Source organism: Lissotriton vulgaris, chromosome 2_1 (genome assembly GCF_964263255.1).
Source record: "Lissotriton vulgaris chromosome 2_1, aLisVul1.2, whole genome shotgun sequence".
NCBI classification, from domain to species: domain Eukaryota; kingdom Metazoa; phylum Chordata; class Amphibia; order Caudata; family Salamandridae; genus Lissotriton; species Lissotriton vulgaris.
This window is the reverse complement of record NC_141687.1, coordinates 834,764,640-834,785,400: the sequence shown is the minus strand read 5'-3', so window position 1 is coordinate 834,785,400 and position 20,761 is coordinate 834,764,640. Positions and strand designations below refer to the sequence as shown.

General features: G+C 47.1%; 1 protein-coding gene across 1 annotated transcript in view; it reads left to right on the top strand.

Moving 5' to 3' along the window:
- The window catches only part of LOC147731248 (uncharacterized), a 269,780-nt gene that overhangs the window by 199,341 nt on the left and 49,678 nt on the right, over positions 1-20,761 (top strand). The window contains exons 5-9 of the mRNA XM_086956252.1: positions 2,931-3,060; positions 4,036-4,175; positions 4,956-5,158; positions 6,045-6,154; positions 10,466-10,607. Coding sequence (XP_086812378.1) covers positions 2,931-3,060; positions 4,036-4,175; positions 4,956-5,158; positions 6,045-6,154; positions 10,466-10,607 — 725 coding nt within the window. The remainder of the gene's footprint in view (positions 1-2,930; positions 3,061-4,035; positions 4,176-4,955; positions 5,159-6,044; positions 6,155-10,465; positions 10,608-20,761) is intronic.

Below are 20,761 nucleotides of genomic sequence, written 5' to 3'. Positions count from 1 at the left end.
GTAGTTTACAGTGGAAAGCCTCAGCCTGCTGAGCAGGACCCAAGTCGTCCATCTTCCCATTTATGGGCTCAGTACTGTCTTACTCTCTAGGTCTACGTAGACTCCACCACATTTTGCAAAGCAGCATGTGCTTTGCCTGATTTGGGTCCTTGAGTCTCTTTCATTTCTATGGCAGTCATCTTTCTTCTGTCACTGCTTCCCGATGATTATAGCTTTCAGATTTCTGCTCTGCTTTTGTGTAGCCTACTTATCACATTTTGAGATTTGGTCAGGTCTAGTAGCGTCTTTAGTAAGTGGGACAGCCTTTTTTTAAAGTCATGTTTTGTGCTCATGGAAACTGAATATCAAAACTAGCTGAACCAAAGTGCAGAACATGCTCTTTTTTATGAAACAGCTCCAAGTTCGTTAAAACTTAGTCATCAATATTATTACAATATTTGAAGGATCACTATATGTACAAATGTCGTTGTGCTCAAATTATTATACCTTCACTTTAAAACATAATTAAAGCTTACTTTGTGGCCTAGGGAGTAGGGGAGTAGGGAAGTATGATACCTATGGTATATGGGAGATGCAGATTTGACTAGATGGCTGACAGATCGGCCTAGTCGATGTTGCCTTCATATACAAACAGATCTTAACTGTGCCATGTCTAAAGTAGTGCACAGCAAAGGAATTACTCTTGTTGGACTGTAGGAAGTGGTGACAGACGGCTTGATGAGTTAGGTCAGAGCCACTGCTAGCCACCATTTCGCACATATAAACTTGTAATTCTAGGCATTTTACAGAGGATAAAGTTCTAGAGGTATGATGTCGGTAGTTTTTGCCTGGTAACAAATTAATAATGACCACACCTGAGGATTGCAGGAATGGCAACAATATGCTGTTGTAATCCTAGTTTGGTGACTGTAAAAGAGAATATCTACGGTAGAATACAGTAGTGGCTGCTAATGGAAGAGAGTCGTAGGGCGGGGAGGGAGAGTGGATGGGGGAATGAAAAGAAAAAACAAAACCTCTTCATCTTCTTCCTGTCTGGAGTCCCACCAGCAGGAAGCACCTGTGCTCCCAGGCTCCCCTAAGCCAATCATAATGCTGCAGTGCATGTGATTGGTCTAAGCGTCATGGTTCGGTGCTTAGATGGATAATGGGAGCCTGGGTATGTTCTCCACTCAGGCTGTACAATACATAGTACATGCAAAGTGCGCACAACTGTTTGGCCGGCCCAGGACAGGCGGCCAAACCGTCATGCGTACTTGGAGAGTGCCACCACTCCTCCCCCTACAGTGCTCTACCGTCACAGAGTTTAGCCCGACCGCAATAAACAAGTTGAGTCACTGCCGTAGTAAAAATAAAATGATAATAACATTGCGTTATCATTTTATTTGTCCTTTTTGAACTGCTGGACGATCAGTGGGCGAAGCTCCTCCGCCTCAGCAGAGGAGCCGCCCCTGGTAGAATACTGAAAGGTCAACATATTGTGACCAGAATATCAAGAGATAAAATATCGAAGAGGTAAGTGCATAGAAGGAGAAATGGATTTACTATTCTTAACTCCACATCTATGTCCCTTAATGATACATATATTTGGAGTTCGGTACAGAAAATCTATAGAAATCTACCTTTTGATATTTTGTCGCTCGATATTCTGGACACGATATTGTGATCCTTTGAAATTCTGTTCTAATATTCCTGACCCATACCCAGTTTGGCGGTTTTTGGTCAAAATCAGGTGCGCCTCCTCCACTGGAGTGGGGAAGCGTTGCCCCACTTAAATTACCCCAAAGCCAAAGTGATGAAAAATAAAATGGTAATTCATTACCATTTCATTTTTCATCCCTTGTCCTGAACAGAGCATCAGGACGGGACAGGGCCTGCTGAGTGACATCAGGAGGAAGGAGGGTGGGCTGTCTATGCACTGATTAAAGTGTGCATATCTTTTTGGTCGGCTGTCTCAAGAAGGCCAGCCACACATGCGCACCTTAAACAACTCTAATTCAGCTGTCTTAAGACAGCTGGGTTAGAGCAAGTGCATGCCTCCAGAGTTGTGTGGGGCGCTGAGAGAGGCCGCTTCATCCAATCAGGGCGCTGCTCGCATGCTGATTGAGAGCAGCACCAGGATTGGTCAAGGGAGTTGCAGCATCCAGTTCCTGGAAGAAGAGGTCCGGAGTGGAGGACGTCGTGTTCGTCTTGAGGTGTTAGTGTTTTAAAATATATATATTTTCTCGCGTGCTAGTGCTGCAAAACAATGTCACCAGAAGTCTGGTGACACAGGGACCAAGTAACATGTGGAGGCTTTTGTTTACCATTGATGTTCCAGCTCCTAAAGAATTCAGAATAACTAATGTTTTGCCACTTAATTATAAGCTTCCCTTGTGTAGTTTTTTTTATTGCTTTTGGCTTTGAATAACGTTGTTATTTAAATTGTGAAAGAAAGTGTCCTGCGGATTTTGATTATGCTTTGTCTATGTCTAGTGAGACCTGCATGAATGAACTCGTTGAACACAGGATGCCTTTTCACATGTAATCATCATCTCGGCCATGGCTCGTGTAAAGGCTTCTCAAACCACGCATTTTGGGGCCCAGCCATCTTTTCATCCTACTTAAAGCAGTGCTGGAAAGACTTCAGTTCTTGTTCTCTTTCACTGCGAGAGAGCCATTCTGGTGTTTGCATTGGCCCAGGGCATACATGCTGGTTTTCTAGGTGATCTGAAAGCTCTAGCAACATTTGAGGTTTTTCTTGTCCACCTCCGGATAGCTGCAGCGATGTCAGGGGGTCTCAGTGAGGCGCTCAGTCCTGTCTCACTTGGGTGGTGCTTGCTCATTAACTCTGATACATGAATGTTTTTTCCCCAGTGGGGCTTTACATCTAGCTCACTTAACTTCAGTTGCTAACTTTAACACTTTCAAATGCTTGCCTTCTCTTTTATCAGTCGGACGTCATCTACCAGAGTGTGTATGAGCTCATTCACACCGATGACAGGGCCATGTTCCGCTGCCAGCTGCACTGGGCACTTAATCCACCTTCTTGCAGTAACCAGGAGAGCGAAAACGGGACCGAAGGTAAGAACTGAGGGAGAGTCTTGGGAGATGGGCAGAGGCTGAGAACCCGGGAAAAAGAAACTGTGGATTGAGTGTGAACTGCAGGAAGGAGTTGGAGCAAGGGGCGGATTATGAAACAATGGGGTGACCCTCATCATAGGGGGAAGAGAGTGACAGCCGGGGAAGATCCTGGGGTAGGAGGCAGCGTGTGGGAACCAGCTAATGGGCCAGATGTTTTAGGCAGAGAGTGAGAAATTAAGATTCTTGGTAAGAAGAAATTAAAGTGACACCCATGGGGCATGGCGGCAGGGCGGTAAATTGACTACAAGTGTCAACACTCTTGCCAAGGGTCAGTGCAGCCAGGTGTCCTTTTGCTAAAATGCCAGAATCCCCAGCGTCTGGCCTTGTAGAAAGTTAGAAGTGGGAGCCCAATGAGAGGAGCAAAGGGTGAGAACCAAGGGAAAGGAGGGAGATGACCTCTTGGTCCCGAGGACAGCCTTTCAACAAGAGAACTGGAGGTCGAAGGGTAATAGATCGTAGGAAATGTAGAGTGGGGAGACAGGGGATGTAGGTAGAGGGTCAGAACTGGGGAATGGGGGAAGGCAGGAGATGAGAGCATTTGGTGCACCTTGGCTAAGGGTCTTAAGAGAAGAACTCGCCAAGACCCTCAACACAGAGTTACAGGGTGTGAGTGAGGGAAGAGAGGGGCAGAGAGGGAGAACTGACAGTTTGTAGAAACCTGGAGATGGGGTACCTGGAACTGTGGAGTGGAGCTTGCCACTCCACAGTTTTTTAAATCTCCCCAAGACCTACCATTTAATCAGAGACACATCAGTACTGAAAACAATGGAGTTCCCTCAGCCCGCTCCGCATTAGATTCAACCAGCTTTTATCAGATGGGCTTTTGTGTCTCTCCTTATCATGGTGAAAACATGTTCAGTGCACAGAGAACAACTGTCTGGAATTTCATATTTACACACGCTTTCTTTGTTCCAGTGGTGCCTACAAAGAAGAACTTACATAGCAATACCAACACCTATACCCTCGACCAGCTGCCACCAGAAAATTCTGCCTTCCTGGAGCGCAACTTTGTCTGCAGATTCCGCTGTCTGCTGGACAATTCATCTGGGTTTCTGGTACGTGCTGGCCACTGTATCATAGAGGAAACGTTAGTTGGTGAAAATGTATTATAGATTATTGGAATGGGCTGCGAAGGCTTTAGCTCCACAGAATACTCAAGACTTAGACTCATCTTCTAACCCCTCTTCTTTTTATGTCTGTATGTATTTTGTGCTCAATTGTTGCACCTTTACCAGCTTGCAAAGCACAAACAATATAAACACAGTATCACTCATCATCAAGTAAATCTATCCTGATCTGCAGCCCATCCATCCCCTACTACTCTGAGTTACAATCTACGCACATCTTGATTTTGCCCCTCACTCATGACCTCTTTCGTTCCCTGATCCGTAGCCTCTCTACCGTTCCAGTTCTTTTACCTACACTGCCATTGCATTTCAGTCTTAATGTACAAAACCTGGTGCTGTACATGTATTGGCACCCACACGTGGGTCTTCAAATGCACCTCAGTTGTGGTTTTCAGTAGTCACTCCCCTTTCAATAGCAGTAGCTCACACATATCTGCCAAAGCGACACACCAGTAACCAGCAGCACTGGAGTTCCAGTGTTAGTACCCACATACAGCCCTGCGGCTCCCAGTGTTCCTCGTTTCTGCTCCAGCTACTCTGCAGTCCTGGAATTTTGTAAGTTGCTTTGATCTTTTGCCAGGTCACAAGAGCTCTCCAATCCTCTATGCTTTATAGCCTGGGGTTTCATCTGTGTGTCTCAGCCTTTGTGTGCTCCTCTAAACCTTCATTTTCACTGTATGTTTACCAGTCTCTAATGTGTCTCCACAGGCTCTCACTTTCCAAGGGCGCCTAAAGTTCCTGCATGGACAGAATAAGCGGTCTGAGGATGGATCTGTCCAGCCGCCCCAGCTGGCCTTCTTTGCTATCGCCACCCCTTTGCAGCCACCCTCCATCTTGGAGCTTCGTACTAAGACCTTCATCTTCCAGACTAAGCATAAGCTGGACTTTACCCCCATGGCCTGCGACTCCAGGTGGGGCCTTAAAAGTAATGTAGGTGGGCAAACAGAGTGTCTGGAACAGACGAGGGATGAGAGAGGGAAAGGATGCAATGGGGGGAGGAAGAAGAATTGGAGGAGGAAACAAATGAGAGAGGAAAAGGATACAATGGAGGGAGGAAGAAGAATTGGAGGAGGAAACAAATGAGAGAGGAAAAGGATACACTGGAGGGAGGAAGAAGAATTGGAGGGGGAAACAATTGGGGGAAGGAGCTGGGCTGGTGCTCAGGTATGTCACTTGTGGGAGTGATGTGGGGACATTAGGACGAAGCAGTTTAGCGGGTCCAGACTCAAGGGTGTGTGCGCTTAGCTGGGAGAAGCATGGGATGATTGTTTATGGCAGCTTAACACACATGTAAGCTCTTCCTGTGGAAAGCATCTTAAATCGCCTTCAGAACCCTAAGTGCTCCCAATCTGGAGAGGATTTCAGGTGTGCCACAGGCATCAGTGCATGTCTCGTGATCAAAGCCCTGGACCTGTCCCTTCGTGAGGCGACTGTGGTAGAGCCAGGACATTTCATCAGTGGAAACGCTGTAACAAGTCTCACATGGGCAAGGGTGTAAGTTAACCAGAAATTGAAGGCTGCACCAAACTAATCTTTGTCGATCCTGCTGTAGTATACCTGAGATTATGGTTTCTAGATTTGCAGAATGGATGCAATTGCTCTCAGCAACCTGCCTGTGTTCTGTTTTTTCACAGTTTAAAGGTTAAAAAATATCACGGTGCTTAGCGGATCATTGGTGGTGGTTAGTGCTTGTTGCAGACCACCTCTGTTTTCCTGATTTGCAGAGGGTTGGTTAAGTTTAGTGAGTCACTTGGTGTTTCTGAAGATTTCTTGAGTGTTTCCTTTTCTTACTTACAGAGGAAAGGTTGTGCTGGGATATACAGAGATGGAGCTGTGTATGCGCGGCACTGGATACCAGTTCATCCACGCAGCAGACATGATGTACTGTGCTGACAACCATGTGAGAAGTAAGTGCTTTTAATATCTGTGAGATTATCTGAAGAGAGGGGACTCGTTGCGGGAAAGTCTGCTTGACGGATCTGTTATCAAGGACTGTGCCTCTACAAAGGACACTTATATAACCTGAGATATGAACAAGGGGGCACAGTCTGTGATAACATTACAGAGACAATCTCCAAAAAGGGCATATTGCCATTAGGGAGAAGGGCTGCAGTGGGCGTGGTGGACACTGGAAGGTCAAAATTACTAGTCTAATTCCAGTCCTAGAATATTTTGGGAAATAACAACTTTCCTCTAGAGATTTCAGGAGGCCTATTTAATATTCCAACTTCAGTCCTGGAATATTTTTGGGGAAAGCTATACATTCCCCAAGGAATGGTTGAAAAGTAGCCATTTTGAATGGCAGAAGACGCTGCCCTGAGGGCGAGGCTCAGGGCAAAAAAGTAGGAATACTGAAAGTGAATCTCAAAATCTATCTGCAGTAATCAGAAATCCTCTCATTCACTGACGGCCCCACCACCACCAGGACCATCTTCCACAGATGCATGACATGCATCACCGAATGGATGAAAAACAACTGCCTGCAGTGGAACATGGACAAGACGGAGTACTGATCTGTGCCAACAACAGCAACCAATGGAACGACTCCTGGTGGCTGTCAAACCTAGGACACCACCCACACTCCCCAAAACACACCAGACTCCATAGCATCATCATTGACAACAAGCTCACCATGTAATCTGAAACCAACGAAGTCTCTTCTGCCTGCTTCCTTACTCTGCGCATGCTACATGAGATCTTCAGGTGGCTGCCCCTGCACACTAGACCCACCGTGACACAGGCCTTTATCACCAGCCAACTGGACTACAGCAACGCTCTCTACGTAGGAATCGCCTCACACCTCCTACTGAAACTTAAAGCCATTCCCAACGCAGCATCCAGGCTCATGCTCGACCTCCCCCGACGAACCCACATCACACCCCACCTTAGGCTACACCACTGGATCCTGTATAGAAGAGAAGCCAATTCAAGCTGCTGACCCACTCTTGTAAGGTTTTACACAATCAAGGACCCACATACATTAACCACCGCCTGTACTTCCACTAAACGTCGAGAAGACTACGCTCCGCCTCCCTGTCACTTGCTCATACTTCCCGCATCTACCGAAGGAGAAGGGAGGACGATCCTTTTCCCACATTGCAACACAGACCTGGAACAGGCTCCCCATGCAACTCCGAGTCATCACCTCACTTCCGGAAGTACAAAGAGCCCCCAAGACCTGACTGTTCGAATGAGCTGCTGGGACCTGCAAGCATCTTGGATACCCTATTGTGTAATTAGCCACGGTTTATAAATCCTGATTGATTGAGATGCAATATTAAATTAAATACAATTATACCCATACCAAATTCTAGTCTGCAGAAGTAACAGTGGGTCTGGGTTCTAAGCAGCATTTGCTACCAAGGGACAGGAATGTCAGGTGCTTTTACAGCCATTGCATGAAGGCTAGAATAAGGTTTAATTTTATTTAAAAATGCACAACATATGCGTGGTAGTGGTTGAACATTTTATAGCTCAGGATATCCCGTGTAATGGAATTCTATCCTAAGCTGGATCCTCTCTCCTGCTGATCTTCACGTACACAATGCCAGCGCTCAGCCACCGTCTTTAAGTTTGATGGCCATATATCTTGTGGCAGACGTTTGGTTCTCCTCATACTCCAAGAATGATTTGTATAAACTCAGTAATATGAAGCCATATTCAAAAATATTGTTAATGAACATTGGGGCATCATTTGCTGGCATTCCATGCTGTTAACATAGTGCCTTAGTCTCATTTCCTTTATCATGGAGATATGCGACTGGCTGTACTAGTAAGAACTAGTCACTTGGGTAGTCTTGTACTTCCATAGCACTCTCTAGTCCTTCAACTCTGCTGTTCTTCCTTCCGTTTACTGCCTATCGCGGGAACCTGCTTAGAGGGTACAGCCGTTAGCCACATGCACACACCAAACTCCCTTTGTAAGTTTTTCCTATCACTTTACAGTACAGAGAATTTTCTGGTCTACTCTCCTGTTGTCAGCATATCTCGCGAATGTGGAATGGGCATTAACGATTTGAGGTAGAAGAATCACTGCGGTGAGTAGCTACAACTTTTGTGCCTATCTCCCTAAACGTCTTTGACATATACTCATACTGGGGTAATGTGGCATTCATCCTGACAGACTGTCCTAGTATGAATACCCTGCACGTTATCAACATGACCAAACCATGGTCTGCTACATGGTCTTGCCTCTTTTTCTGCTGAATCAGAACCAAATTGCTGCATCCTAACCAGGGCCTCTGACTAATCGACTACTGTAACTGTTGCCCAAAAGCCTGTAAAGCTGGTGAGTGAATTAAAAAAGATTACAGAACGTTGTTGCCTGACTCATTCTCTGCCTCAGACGTCCTGATCTCCTCCATTGCAATGATTAAACAAAGGGTTGTATTGCCTAGTTCAGGCAGACTGTTTGTCCCGTTGCACCCAATCTGAGGTTAGCCTCCCTGTTTCATCTCGAGTTGCTCCTGTTGAGATACAAACTGTTTGAGAGATGTCTTTGTACCCTCAAGGCTCATTTGCCTCTTTACCTCGAGCCAGACTTCGGAAAATTTGGAGGGACTTGAAGACACACCTCTTCCATCAAGGATCTGGACATGAATTAATAAAAGTGTTCTGCCTGTTTTTTCTCACTTTCCTCTCCCACCCTTACCCAGCAAGAATTTTGAAACATCCACAAGTTCCACGAAGTGCTTTACAAAAATTATAAATACAAAGAAGAAGAATATGCCCCGCATATCAGACACCCAGGAAGAAGTAGATTGTTCCAATTTGCAAAAACTTGGGGATTAGGCAGTGTTTTCACTCCTACCGAATATTAAAAACTGATTTATCTCCAGTAATTGTTTTTGCTGTAACTACATTTTTAGCTGCTATGTGGAACATCAGAAAGAAATTTGTGGTAAAATGAGATCTAGCGTACCTTTGTATAGCTTCAAGGTGCTGGAAGGTTATTAGCGAGGGGAGGGACTCTGAGTCAACTTTCTTTTTAACTGTTTATAATGCTTTTCTATTTTATTATGATGAAATAGTTTTATTGACACGATGTATTTCTGTTTTTTTCATCCTAAAATGTAATGATTTCAGCTGAAATTTTATTGTCGATGCATGTGACCTCTTTTATGACATTCATGTCGAACTAAAGATGATAATGAAAGAAAAAAAAGGAAGGCCTTAAACCTTGTTTAGCTGGTGGTTTATACTCACCTAATGTTTCAGCTTCTTTCTGTTTCTGAGCTTCTAAATCCCACATACTTCATAATAGATCTCTCAAAAGTGGAGTTATCGGGACATGATGCCAAAGATAAAAGGCCTTTCAAGACGCGTGTGGTTACTCAAAAGAGAGCTAGTCGTTATGTGTGCATTCAGGTCAGAAGCACTCAGATTTTGAAAGGAGCAGCTGGTCCAAATGCAAGTTATTGAAAGCAGTCATTGATGGCATAACTAAAGCTTCAGAGCTCTGCCTGAAAGCCAATGTCCATGATAAAATCACTTTCAGCATACCTTGTCTTGTACCGTTTTTCTGATCCCCAAATCCTCCGATTGTCGTTGCTATTGCCAAAAGGCCACTGTTCCACTCTATCATACTTTAAAGGGGGACTTTTATGGACTGTATTTCGGTGTGTGAGCTAATGGTACTCGCATGTTGTACACTACAACCAGAAAAAGACTACTATCGCAAGGGCGTTTCATGGTGTGCTTTTAACCCCAGGCCTGCACCACAAAACATGAAATGTACCCTAACCAAGTGTGCAGGGAAAAGAGCAGCACCACCTAACTCTGTACTATCATCAGAAAGTTACACCTCCACTTTCAGCTCTATCATCGTTACAGTTGATTTCGGTCCATAATCTTGTTGATTTGTGATTGTTCTCAGAAACATTTGAGGCTTACCTCTCGTATAGTTTATGACCAGTAGGTTGTTTCTTAATTGGTTATTGTCCCTCTTCTCATCTTCATTGTTGATTTATATGTTTTTGCTGGCTCCTCTGCTTGTCTCCAAGTTATTTTTTGACCCTATTCTTTTCTCTCAATTAGTTTGTCTCCAAGTTTTTTTTACTACCATGGCTCGCCTCACATTTCATTGCTTGTCTGACAATCATTTGTTGTGCATCATTTTTGTCAGCCAGTTGATTACAGTCATGTTTTTTTGTAACAGTTGGTTTATGTTCCTCATACTGACCTCATACTGTTTTTTACTGTGTTCCTTGGTTGTCTAGTGATTAAGACTGGAGAAAGTGGGATGACAGTTTTCCGATTATTGACGAAAGATGCCGGCTGGGTCTGGGTTCAGGCCAACGCTCGTCTAGTGTACAAAGGGGGACGACCCGACTGCATCATTGCTCGTCAGAGGGCATTATCGTAAGTACATGACAGCTGGGAAATGGGGGGTGGGGAGGAGACCAGAAGATAAACGGTTGTAGAGAGAGAGAAAGATAAAACTTGTGATGGAAGGAAAGGCTTGAATTTCTGAGGTAGAAGCCAGCTAGCCAGGTTTAATAATGGGTGATACAAAGGTGCTTCTATGCTTTTTGAAAAACACTTATTAGTACTAAGACTAGTCAGAAAGTCAGTCAAATCACTTAAATCGATACTTAAATTATTAAGATCATAAAAGTACAAAAAGCACAATATAAAATATACATTCCAAAAAATACAACTTTCATGATTCAAGTAGTAACAGTAATTTGTTTTAAACAGTAAATTTAAAAGCAGGATTAGATTCATAATTCATAAGACAAAATGGACCAGCCGCCTAGTCCTCTATGAAAGGAGTAAAAATGGGGCCACAGTAGAACATACTGATTCATCAGCTAATAATTGTAAAAAATAGAGACACTGAGTAAAATGATATTTATGCATAAGCGGACAAATCTTTTGCGGTGCGTCTTATAAAATTTACAAAAAAAGAGAATATGTAGATTTGATTGGGGAGAGGAGCCATCGCAGGATAGGGCGGAAGATCCGCTATAGAATAAATACCAACTGGAAAAGAAAGCCTACAAGTAATGAGGTTCAAACGAAACCTTACTAGAATAAATCGATGGCGTGAATTGGTCACCAAAAATAAGTGTCCCAGGGCACCTTCCTGTTCAATTGGGCTCTCTAAATATAATTTTAGAATGCTTTCGAGCAATTTCATTTCGATTGCTATAGTGTACTTTGATCAACAAAAGATCTTTTAATTGCTTTTTTTGAGTTATTGACTTAATGACTTAATGAATGGGTGCATTATTGACTCTCTAAAAATCCCTAGAGTTTTTTGAGAGAGCCGCTTGATGAAGTTTCTCCCAAGCTTCTTCCTTGAGAGTGTTGGTTCTTTGCTTCCTGGCCTCAGAGTAACAAAGCCGTAAGGTCTTAACCAGTTGTGCGTCCCTTAGGGTAGATCTAAGTGCTAGATGTAAATTTAAAAGGGCCTTCGTGCAGGCCTAGTCAAACCATTTAGGGCTTGGATTGTTCGAGGTTCCTCTTTTCCTAGTTATTGATTTTATTGCCTCTGACAAGTTTTTCAGCTTTCTTATAAGCCGAGTGGTCTGATTGCAGTCTTAGGGATCCTCTGGTTTATGCAGTGAATAATGCGCTTTTGTTAACTTAGGTCTCAGTTCAGACTTGAGAATTAGAGCTCAGCCAGCAGCTTCTCTATGGGGGAGAGTACATTCTTTAACCCATTAACCGCGGCGGTAATTCCGCCGCGGTGCGGGCGTTTCCGTGCGCGGGCGGGGCCGCGTCGGCCATTGGCCGAAGGCAGCACTGGGAAGGTAGTGCTGCCGTCGGCCAATGGCCGACGGCAGCAAGGAAAGGGTTAAACCTTTTCAATCACAGAACGCACATGGGGTTTTGAAGTGGATATTTAGTTCTTTGGACCAATAGCCTGCATTAGCCATAGAGGTACAAATGTTGCTTTCACCTTTTGAAGCCATAACTAAGAACCATTGTGGTTCACACTATATGCATCACCTCCATCTAGAACTGTACCTTCTGTCAGAAGGAGCACAGTAAAGACAATAATGTTTTTGCTTAGAAAGATGCGACATGAACTGCAACTGTAATTTCCTTCTGCATTGAGTGCTGGGTGGTCCTTGCAAGGAATGACTGGTGTCATAGACACTACATTGATACTCGTGTCCTGTCATGCACATCTAAAATGATAGACAACATACTCTGAAACAAGAAACTGGGTTCCAGCCTTGGTAGCAAAACAGATGAGCAGCAAGGAGGTTTACAAGTTGAATTTTGAAGCAGGCTCTCCATGCACAACCTGGGAATATAAGAAGACCAGTGTGCATGGGGCCTGGGTGGAGCTGTACTGTTTCCAAATTTGTGAAGCTCAAAACCTTGTGTGTGGGTTAGTGTGTGCATTGGTGTATTTGTGCCATCCCCTTACTTAACTGCAAACAAAACAGGTGATGGACAGAATGTGGATCAATGTCACACATTCACCCCAGTCCAAAGATCTGGGCCCAAATCCATCGTTTTTTTGAACTCCACACCACCCTGGGTTAGGCAATGGCGATATGCAAATCAGCTCTGACCCTGTGCCCCATGGGAACAGTCCAGTCCGAACTACAAAAGCCATGTCCTTCCCAGAACGGAATCAAGCATCCGAGGACCGGACCGGTTTCGAGGTAACACCTCTCATCAGCCCGGCTAGCTTGACTCCAGTGGTGTGGAGTGCCTGGGACCCACGTCTGAGCATCCCCAGCGCACTTATGGTGGCAATTGCAAACAAAACAGGTGATGGACAGAATGTGGATCAATGTCACACATTCACCCCAGTCCAAAGATCTGGGCCCAAATCCATCGTTTTTTTGCACTCCACACCACCCTGGGTTAGACAATGGCGATATGCAAATCAGCTCTGACCCTGTGCCCCATGGGAACAGTCCAGTCCGAACTACAAAAGCCATGTCCTTCCCAGAACGGAATCAAGCATCCGAGGACCGGACCGGTTTCGAGGTAACACCTCTCATCAGCCCGGCTAGCTTGACTCCAGTGGTGTGGAGTGCCTGGGACCCACGTCTGAGCATCCCCAGCGCACTTATGGCGGCAATTGCAAACAAAACTGGTGATGGACAGAATGTGGATCAATGTCACACATTCACCCCAGTCCAAAGATCTGGGCCCAAATCCATTGTTTTTTTGCACTCCACATCACCCTGGGTTAGACAATGGCGATATGCAAATCAGCTCTGACCCTGTGCCCCATGGGAACAGTCCAGTCCGAACTACAAAAGCCATGTCCTTCCCAGAACGGAATCAAGCATCCGAGGACCGGACCGGTTTCGAGGTAACACCTCTCATCAGCCCGGCTAGCTTGACTCCAGTGGTGTGGAGGCTCTGGGACCCACGGCCTGTGCGTGTCAGAATGACCTGGGTTGATTTAGTGAGAGTAGAAATTCTTTTCCTGTAAAACTGGCCAGCCTGGCTGCAGTCATCTCATGGCTTATAGGCAACTCATTCTCTCGGGGTTACATCTGTGCCAGATTTCAGTTGGTTGGCCAATGTAGGGATACAGTCAGAGGATTTCTTCTTTACTCCTCTGGTTGCTAACACCATTGAGGATTTCTCTAGAGTCCAGGGTTTTTCCACAGCGGTCGTTCTTTTTGCACCACTTACTGCTGTAGATCACTGCAAATGCCTGCCACCTAGATTTGGACATTCTGTTTGTAAACTGGTAAGCAGAGTCTCCTTGAAATCTAGGTGAAGCACGAGTTACTATCTCAAGAGTACCAATATTTAGCTCATTGGAGGTAAGCCAGCGCCACTAGGCTTGGCATTGCCAGCTTTTCTGTGTTAACTGGACAGTGGGCCTCAGTTAGAACTAATTGGATCTGAATGGTTAAATTACGAGTCATAAACTGATGACACACAAAGTTATTTTTGATTCAGTTACGAATATGAAGTTAATGGTATTGCAACCGGTCTGTATGAGAATGCTCACTCAATGGTAAATAACGGTCTGAAACTGAATACAGATAAAAAGTTATTCTAATTGATGCCAGATGTACCCTCACTTTTCTTCTCTCTGTCCGCACACTCCGGCTGTATGAACATTCTCTACCAAACTCAATGACACTGTTAAAAATCTGAGGGGAGTCTAATTCTGCAGATAGACGAAGTATCAGAATGGCAGGTTTAAGCTGTAAAAATTGCAGAGTACTCCAGTTTGTATCTGTAAGCATGTATAAGGTGGTGGTTGCTGTCATGAACCATTTCAAGCTCTTCTATGTTCTTGTTCGGTTGAAGTTTGGGCCACTTAAATAAAGTCATGTTTTTTATCCAGGAAATTGCTCCATTAGCTTCTTGTTAATGCCAGAGTTGTTAAAAACCAAAATAAGTCCTGAAATTGGTATTTATGTGTCTACAAGATTTATGATCAGCTTATTGTGTCAGAAAGCTTTGATTACATTTCTTCGGTGGGTGTTAGACCTGGCTTCCATGGCATGGGTTCCCCCTAACTTTTTGCCTTCAGACCTTCTGTTTTTGCTGACTTTGTTTTTGCTGGCCGTAGGGATCTGCGCATTTTACCTCCGCTAACCTGTGCTAAAGCGCATGGGCTCTTTCCCTACAACATGGTAATATTGACTTATACCCAATTGGCATAGTTAATTTGTTCGAGGCATGTGGGCTGCTGAATTCATATCTGTGCATAGATCGCCGCCTAGTGTTGGGTCCGGATGATTGCACATTGTTGTCCTGGAAGAGTCTTCGAAGTATCACGAGATAGGTGGCTCCTCCCCTGGACTACAGTGCGCATGGGCATCGCCTCCATCCCCAGATTGTTTTTTTCCGCCATTGGGTTCGGATGTGTTTCGGTTCCCTCTGTCGGAATCGATAGTTGTTAACTTTTCTAACTTGAGACCAAAAGGTCTTTAGGCTGGGCGTCGGTATCGTTCTTCGTTCGGGTTTAACTTCTTTTCAGCTCCGAACTCTTGCTGCCCTTCCGCGTGCTGTCGGCGCGGACGGGCCTACACGACGCTCCAGACATGGAACAAACTCCGTTTAAGAGGTGCCCAGTGTGCACCTCCAAGTATTCACACCTCGACGTGCACTCAGTGTGCAACAAATGTCTGTCGCCGGACCATAATGAGGCCAGGTGTATGGCCTGCTCAAAGTTCCGGTGTAAGAAGACTCTCAAGTTACGTCGGGCCGCTAGACTCCAGGCCCATTTATCAGCGCCCCCGCCAGACAACATCTTCGAAGAAGACGTTGGAGACGACGATGTCTTTCAAGTTTCGGACTCTAGCCCGGCGTCGGAGGAAGAGAACTACGACGCGGGAGACGAGGAATTTGATGAAGTCGTCGGTGAGGTAGGGGACGACGATGGGGCCATTGCCACCGTGGAGGATAACTCAGAGGAGGAGCATCCTCAAACGGACTCAGGGGTCAACCCCAACTATACGGCCCAGGTCGAGGGATGGCCTTCGGGCCTTACCCAAGACCTCGCTACTCGTCCCCCGGCCTCGCCTACGGGCCCGGCCACGGACATTTCAGATGTGCCACTCCCGTTGAAGAAAACAAAAGTGAAACCATCGGGGTCCACACCAACGGTTTCGAAACCGAAAGTGAAAGTAGCACTGGTGGGACAGAAGGCCCCAGAGGCCTCAGCGTCCAAGAAATTCAAGATGGCCGACAGCAAGAGCCGCGCCAAGATGGCCGACCCGAAGAACCCGGTGTCGAAGCCGAAGACGAAGGCGACCGACGCGGCCGCGTCGGCGCCGAAGGTGGTCGAGGTTGAGGACCCGAAAAAGGCTCCAAAGAAGCGTCAGGACGGCGCCGAAGGTCAGGCTGCGTCGACTCCGGCCGTCAAGGCCAAGGATGGTGATGTGTCGGCTCCGAAGTCCGTGCCTTCCGCCGACCCAACACCGGACTCGGGGAAATCGCTCGAGCCGGTCCAGCCGTCGCCGGCCTTAACAAAAAAGGTCTTGGAGTCCCTGCAGCGGATTCGGAAGGACGCCGTGGCTCCCGAACCGAAGGATGTGGTGCCGAAGCATACTCCGAAGCCGGCAAAGGTGCAAACGCCTATCCGCTTCACGCTGCCGCCGAAGACGACGCCGAAGGCTTTCGCTCCGAAGCACGGGGCCGGGGTGCCTTTGAAGGTGGTGTCGACGCCCAAGGCGTCATCGGTGGGGCCGAAGCCTCGGCTGCAGCCACTCGCTGATGAGGAGCGTCGAGAGGTGGTTATCGACGCCAACACCGGGAAGCTCTCTCTCCTCAAAAGAAAGATCACCACGGAGCCGGTGTTGGAGCATTATCGTATTCCACTCAAAAACAAGAAGGACTCTGCGGGTACTTCTGCCCCTATAGAGCCTGCATCTCCACGTAATTTGGACCTTTCACCAACGCATTCTAACGCTGGAGAAGGTGACTGAGATGAAGAGGACGAGTACAACTACCCAGCCTACTCGGATCCAGAGGAGGTACATGAACCCTGGTCTGCCGGAGGCGACCCTGAGGACCCCCAGTCGGGACATGAACCGCAGCTTTTTGCAGCAAAGACTTCTCCTACAGAGGACTCTGCAGCCTTCAACGCTTTGATTGAGAGGGCTGCAGCTAATCATGATGTCGACCTACATTCAGATCCTGTGGATGTCGATTTTTTGTTTGACACTTTCTCAGTGGCTGAAAAGTCAGTCAAGACATTGCCTATGCTTAAGGGAGTGCTGAAGCACGCGCCTGAGGTTTTCAGGGAGCCCACTCGGGCGCGAGTCATCAATCCTCGCATTGACAAAAAATACAAGGCAGCGCCCTCGGATCCAACCTACATCAAGGGACACTTGCCGCTGGACTCTTTGGTGGTATCCAACGCACGTAAGCGGGCGAACTCGCAAACCACGGGTGACGCTCCTCCCCCAGACAAAGAGTCAAAAATATTTGAAGCCTCAGTGAAACGTATTGCTGCGCAGGCAGCTAATATTTGGCGCATTTCAAACACGCAGGCCCTACTTGCACGCTACGATAGGGCACATTACGACACCCTAGAAACACTTCTGCAGCACTTGCCTGATCAGTACAAGGAGGCAGGTGAAATGCTCATTCAGGAGGGGAAGCTGATCACCAACGCTTCCATCAAATGTGCGCTGGACGTGGCTGATACCGCCTCCAGGGCAATCAATACTAGCGTGTTGCTAAGGAGGCATGCTTGACTGAGAATATCAGGCTTCAAACCTGATATACAGACAACCATCTTAAACCAGACAGTCAATCCTGACCACCTGTTTGGCCCCAAAGTGGATGCGACACTTGAAAAAATGAAGAAAGACACGGACACTGCTAAGTCTATGGGGGCCCTCCAGTCTCAGCAGTTTCGGGGTGGTTCCTTTCGCCGCTCCAATAACAGAGGCACCTCAAGGGGTCAGGCATCGCAATCCACACAGTACTATAAGAGCAATACCCAAACCTCATACACCAACAAAGGTAGAGGTGGTTACAGGGGCAACAACGTTAAAGGCAGGGGACGTGGAAACAACAGCTCCAGGTCCTCCTCCACCAACAAACAGTGACGCCTTGTCACTGCCCCCCGACCACACAACACCGGTCGGGGGGAGACTCCAGCAGTTCCTGCCCGCGTGGAAATCCATCACCACGGACAGGTGGGTCAAATCTCTTATCCAGTACGGTTACTGTCTAGAACTTACTTCCACTCCACCAAACATACCTCCAAGATACCGTCCTATGTCCGGCGAGCACTTGCACTTGTTGCAGCAGGAAGTTCAAGTCATGCTGCAAAAAGGGGCAATAGAGCTCGTTCCACTGCCGGAAAGGGGAACAGGAGTTTACTCTCTTTACTTTCTGATCCCCAAAAAGGACGGATCCCTCAGGCCCATCCTGGACCTCAGGCCCCTCAACTGGTACATTCTATCGGAGCACTTCCATATGCTCACGTTACAGCAGGTCCTCCCTCTGCTTCAACAGGGGGACTTCCTAGCTACGCTGGATCTCAAGGATGCATACTTTCATATCCCCCTGCATCCTTCCCACAGGAAGTATCTCAGATTCACGATTCAAGACCAGCACTACCAGTTCAGGGTTCTGCCTTTCGGGGTCACCACAGCGCCAAGAGTCTTTACAAAGTGTCTGGCGACTGTGGCAGCACATCTACGACGCCAGAACGTCCACGTCTACCCCTATCTGGACGACTGGCTCATTCAGGCAAAGTCAGAACAGCAGTGCGCCGACCACGTGTCCCGCACCATTCATCTCCTGCACGATCTGGGATTCTCGCGGAACTATCCAAAATCCCATCTCCAACCCGCCCATATACGGCAGTATCTGGGCGCGACAATAAACACTCTGGCAGCCACTGCGCAGCCAAACTCAGTGAGAATCGCCAGTATCCAAACGCTGATCCAACGATTCAGACCTCAGCACTCGCTTCCAGCGAAGGTGTTCATGCAGTTGATAGGCATGATGGCCTCCTGCATCTCCATCGTCCCGCACGCGAGACTACATATGCGTCCGCTTCAGGAGTGCCTGGCACGTCAGTGGACTCAGGCTCATGGGCAACTGACAGACCTAGTGTTGGTGAGCGGTCGGGCGTACAACTCTCTGCATTGGTGGAATCCACAAAACCTTTGCAAGGGCCGACCGTTCCAGGAGCCTGTGCCACAGATTATCCTGACAACGGACGCTTCTCTCCAGGGATGGGGAGTGCATGTACTCCATTACACGGTGCAGGGACTATGGACACTACAGCAGAGGAAGATGCACATCAACGTTTTGGAACTGATGGCAATCTTCATGGCCTTGAAGGCGTTCAAAGTACATCTGTGCAACAAGGTCGTGTTGATCCGGACGGACAACATGACGGTCATGTACTACATTCAGAAACAGGGGGGGCACACACTCTCCGCAGCTGTCTCATCTGGCTCAGAGCATGTGGAAGTGGGCCATTCAGAGGAACATCTTCCTCATGGCGGAGCATCTCCCGGGCAAAGACAACCAGATGGCGGACCTGCTCAGCAGGCACAGCCACCAAATGCACGAGTGGGAGATACATCCATCAGTACTCCAACCGTACTTCCAAAAGTGGGGTCATCCAGAGATAGACCTGTTCGCCACAAAGGAGAACGCAAAATGCCAAAGCTTCGCCGCCAGGTTCCCACACCCGCAATCGCAGGGCAATGCGATGTGGATGAACTGGTCAGGCAGATTTGCGTACGCTTTTCCCCCAGCACCTCTGATACCGCTGGTGGCACGCAAACTCAGGCAGCACTCGATGACTCTCATCCTGGTTGCTCCAACGTGGGCTCGCCAACCATGGTACACCACGTTTCTGGAACTCTCCGTGGTACCGCATCAAAGGCTTCATCTCACTCCCAGCCTTCTGACGCAGAGCCATGGCGACATTCAGCACCCAGATCCGCAACAGCTCAACCTGGCGATCTGGCTCCTGAAGTCCTAGAGTTTGGCTACCTCAATCTTCCCCCCGATTGCATGGACATCATTCGGGAGGCAAGGAAGCCCACTACTCGAGCTTGTTACGCGGCTAAATGGAAGCGGTTTGTCATTTACTGTGTAAACCACGATATTGACCCGCTAAATGCTTCCATTCAGAACATCATTTGCTACCTGTTCCACCTGTACCAATGCAATTTGGCGTATTCTTCCATCCGCATTCACTTGTCTGCGATGGCAGCATACCTCCAGAATAGGCAACACCTATCACTTTTTAAGGTCCCTGCTATCAAGGCTTTTCTGGAAGGACTCAAAAGAGTCATTCCCCCACGGACACCACTAGCTCCGGAATGGAACCTCAATGTGGTTCTTACAAGGCTGATGGGTCCTCCCTTTGAGCCACTGCACTCTTGTGAGCTTCAGTTTCTGACTTGGAAGGTTGCTTTCTTAGTAGCAATTACATCGCTACGGAGGGTTAGCGAGTTGCAGGCGCTCACCATCCAAGAACCTTTCTTCCAAGTACACGCTAACAGGGTGGTGCTCCGCACTAACCCTAAATTCTTACCCAAGGTTGTATCTCAATTCCACATGAACCAGACAATTGAGTTGCCAGTGTTTTTTCAAAACCCAGAGTCACTGGCGGAGCGGATGCTCCACACCCTTGATGTTAAAAGAGCCTTGATGTACTACATTGACAGGACAAAAGATTTTCGTAAGACCAAGCAACTTTTCGTTGCATTTGCCTCACACCACAAGGGAAACGCTATCTCCAAAGCTGGGATCGCTAGGTGGATCGTGAAATGCATTCAAATCTGTTACGCTAAAGCTAAACGCACTCTCACAATTCCACCAAGAGCCCACTCCACCAGAAAGTTGGGGGCCTCTATGGCTTTCCTAGGTAACATTCCCTTAGAGGACATATGTAGAGCAGCCACATGGTCTACCACACATACCTTCACTAAACATTACTGTGTAGACGTGCACTCTAAACAGCAGGCAGCTGTTGGACAGGCTGTTCTCAAAACACTTTTTCAAACTGCTGCAGCTGGCACGGGCGGCCGCCGCTAATGGAGGGACTGCTATGTATTCTATGCACAGATATGAATTCAGCAGCCCAC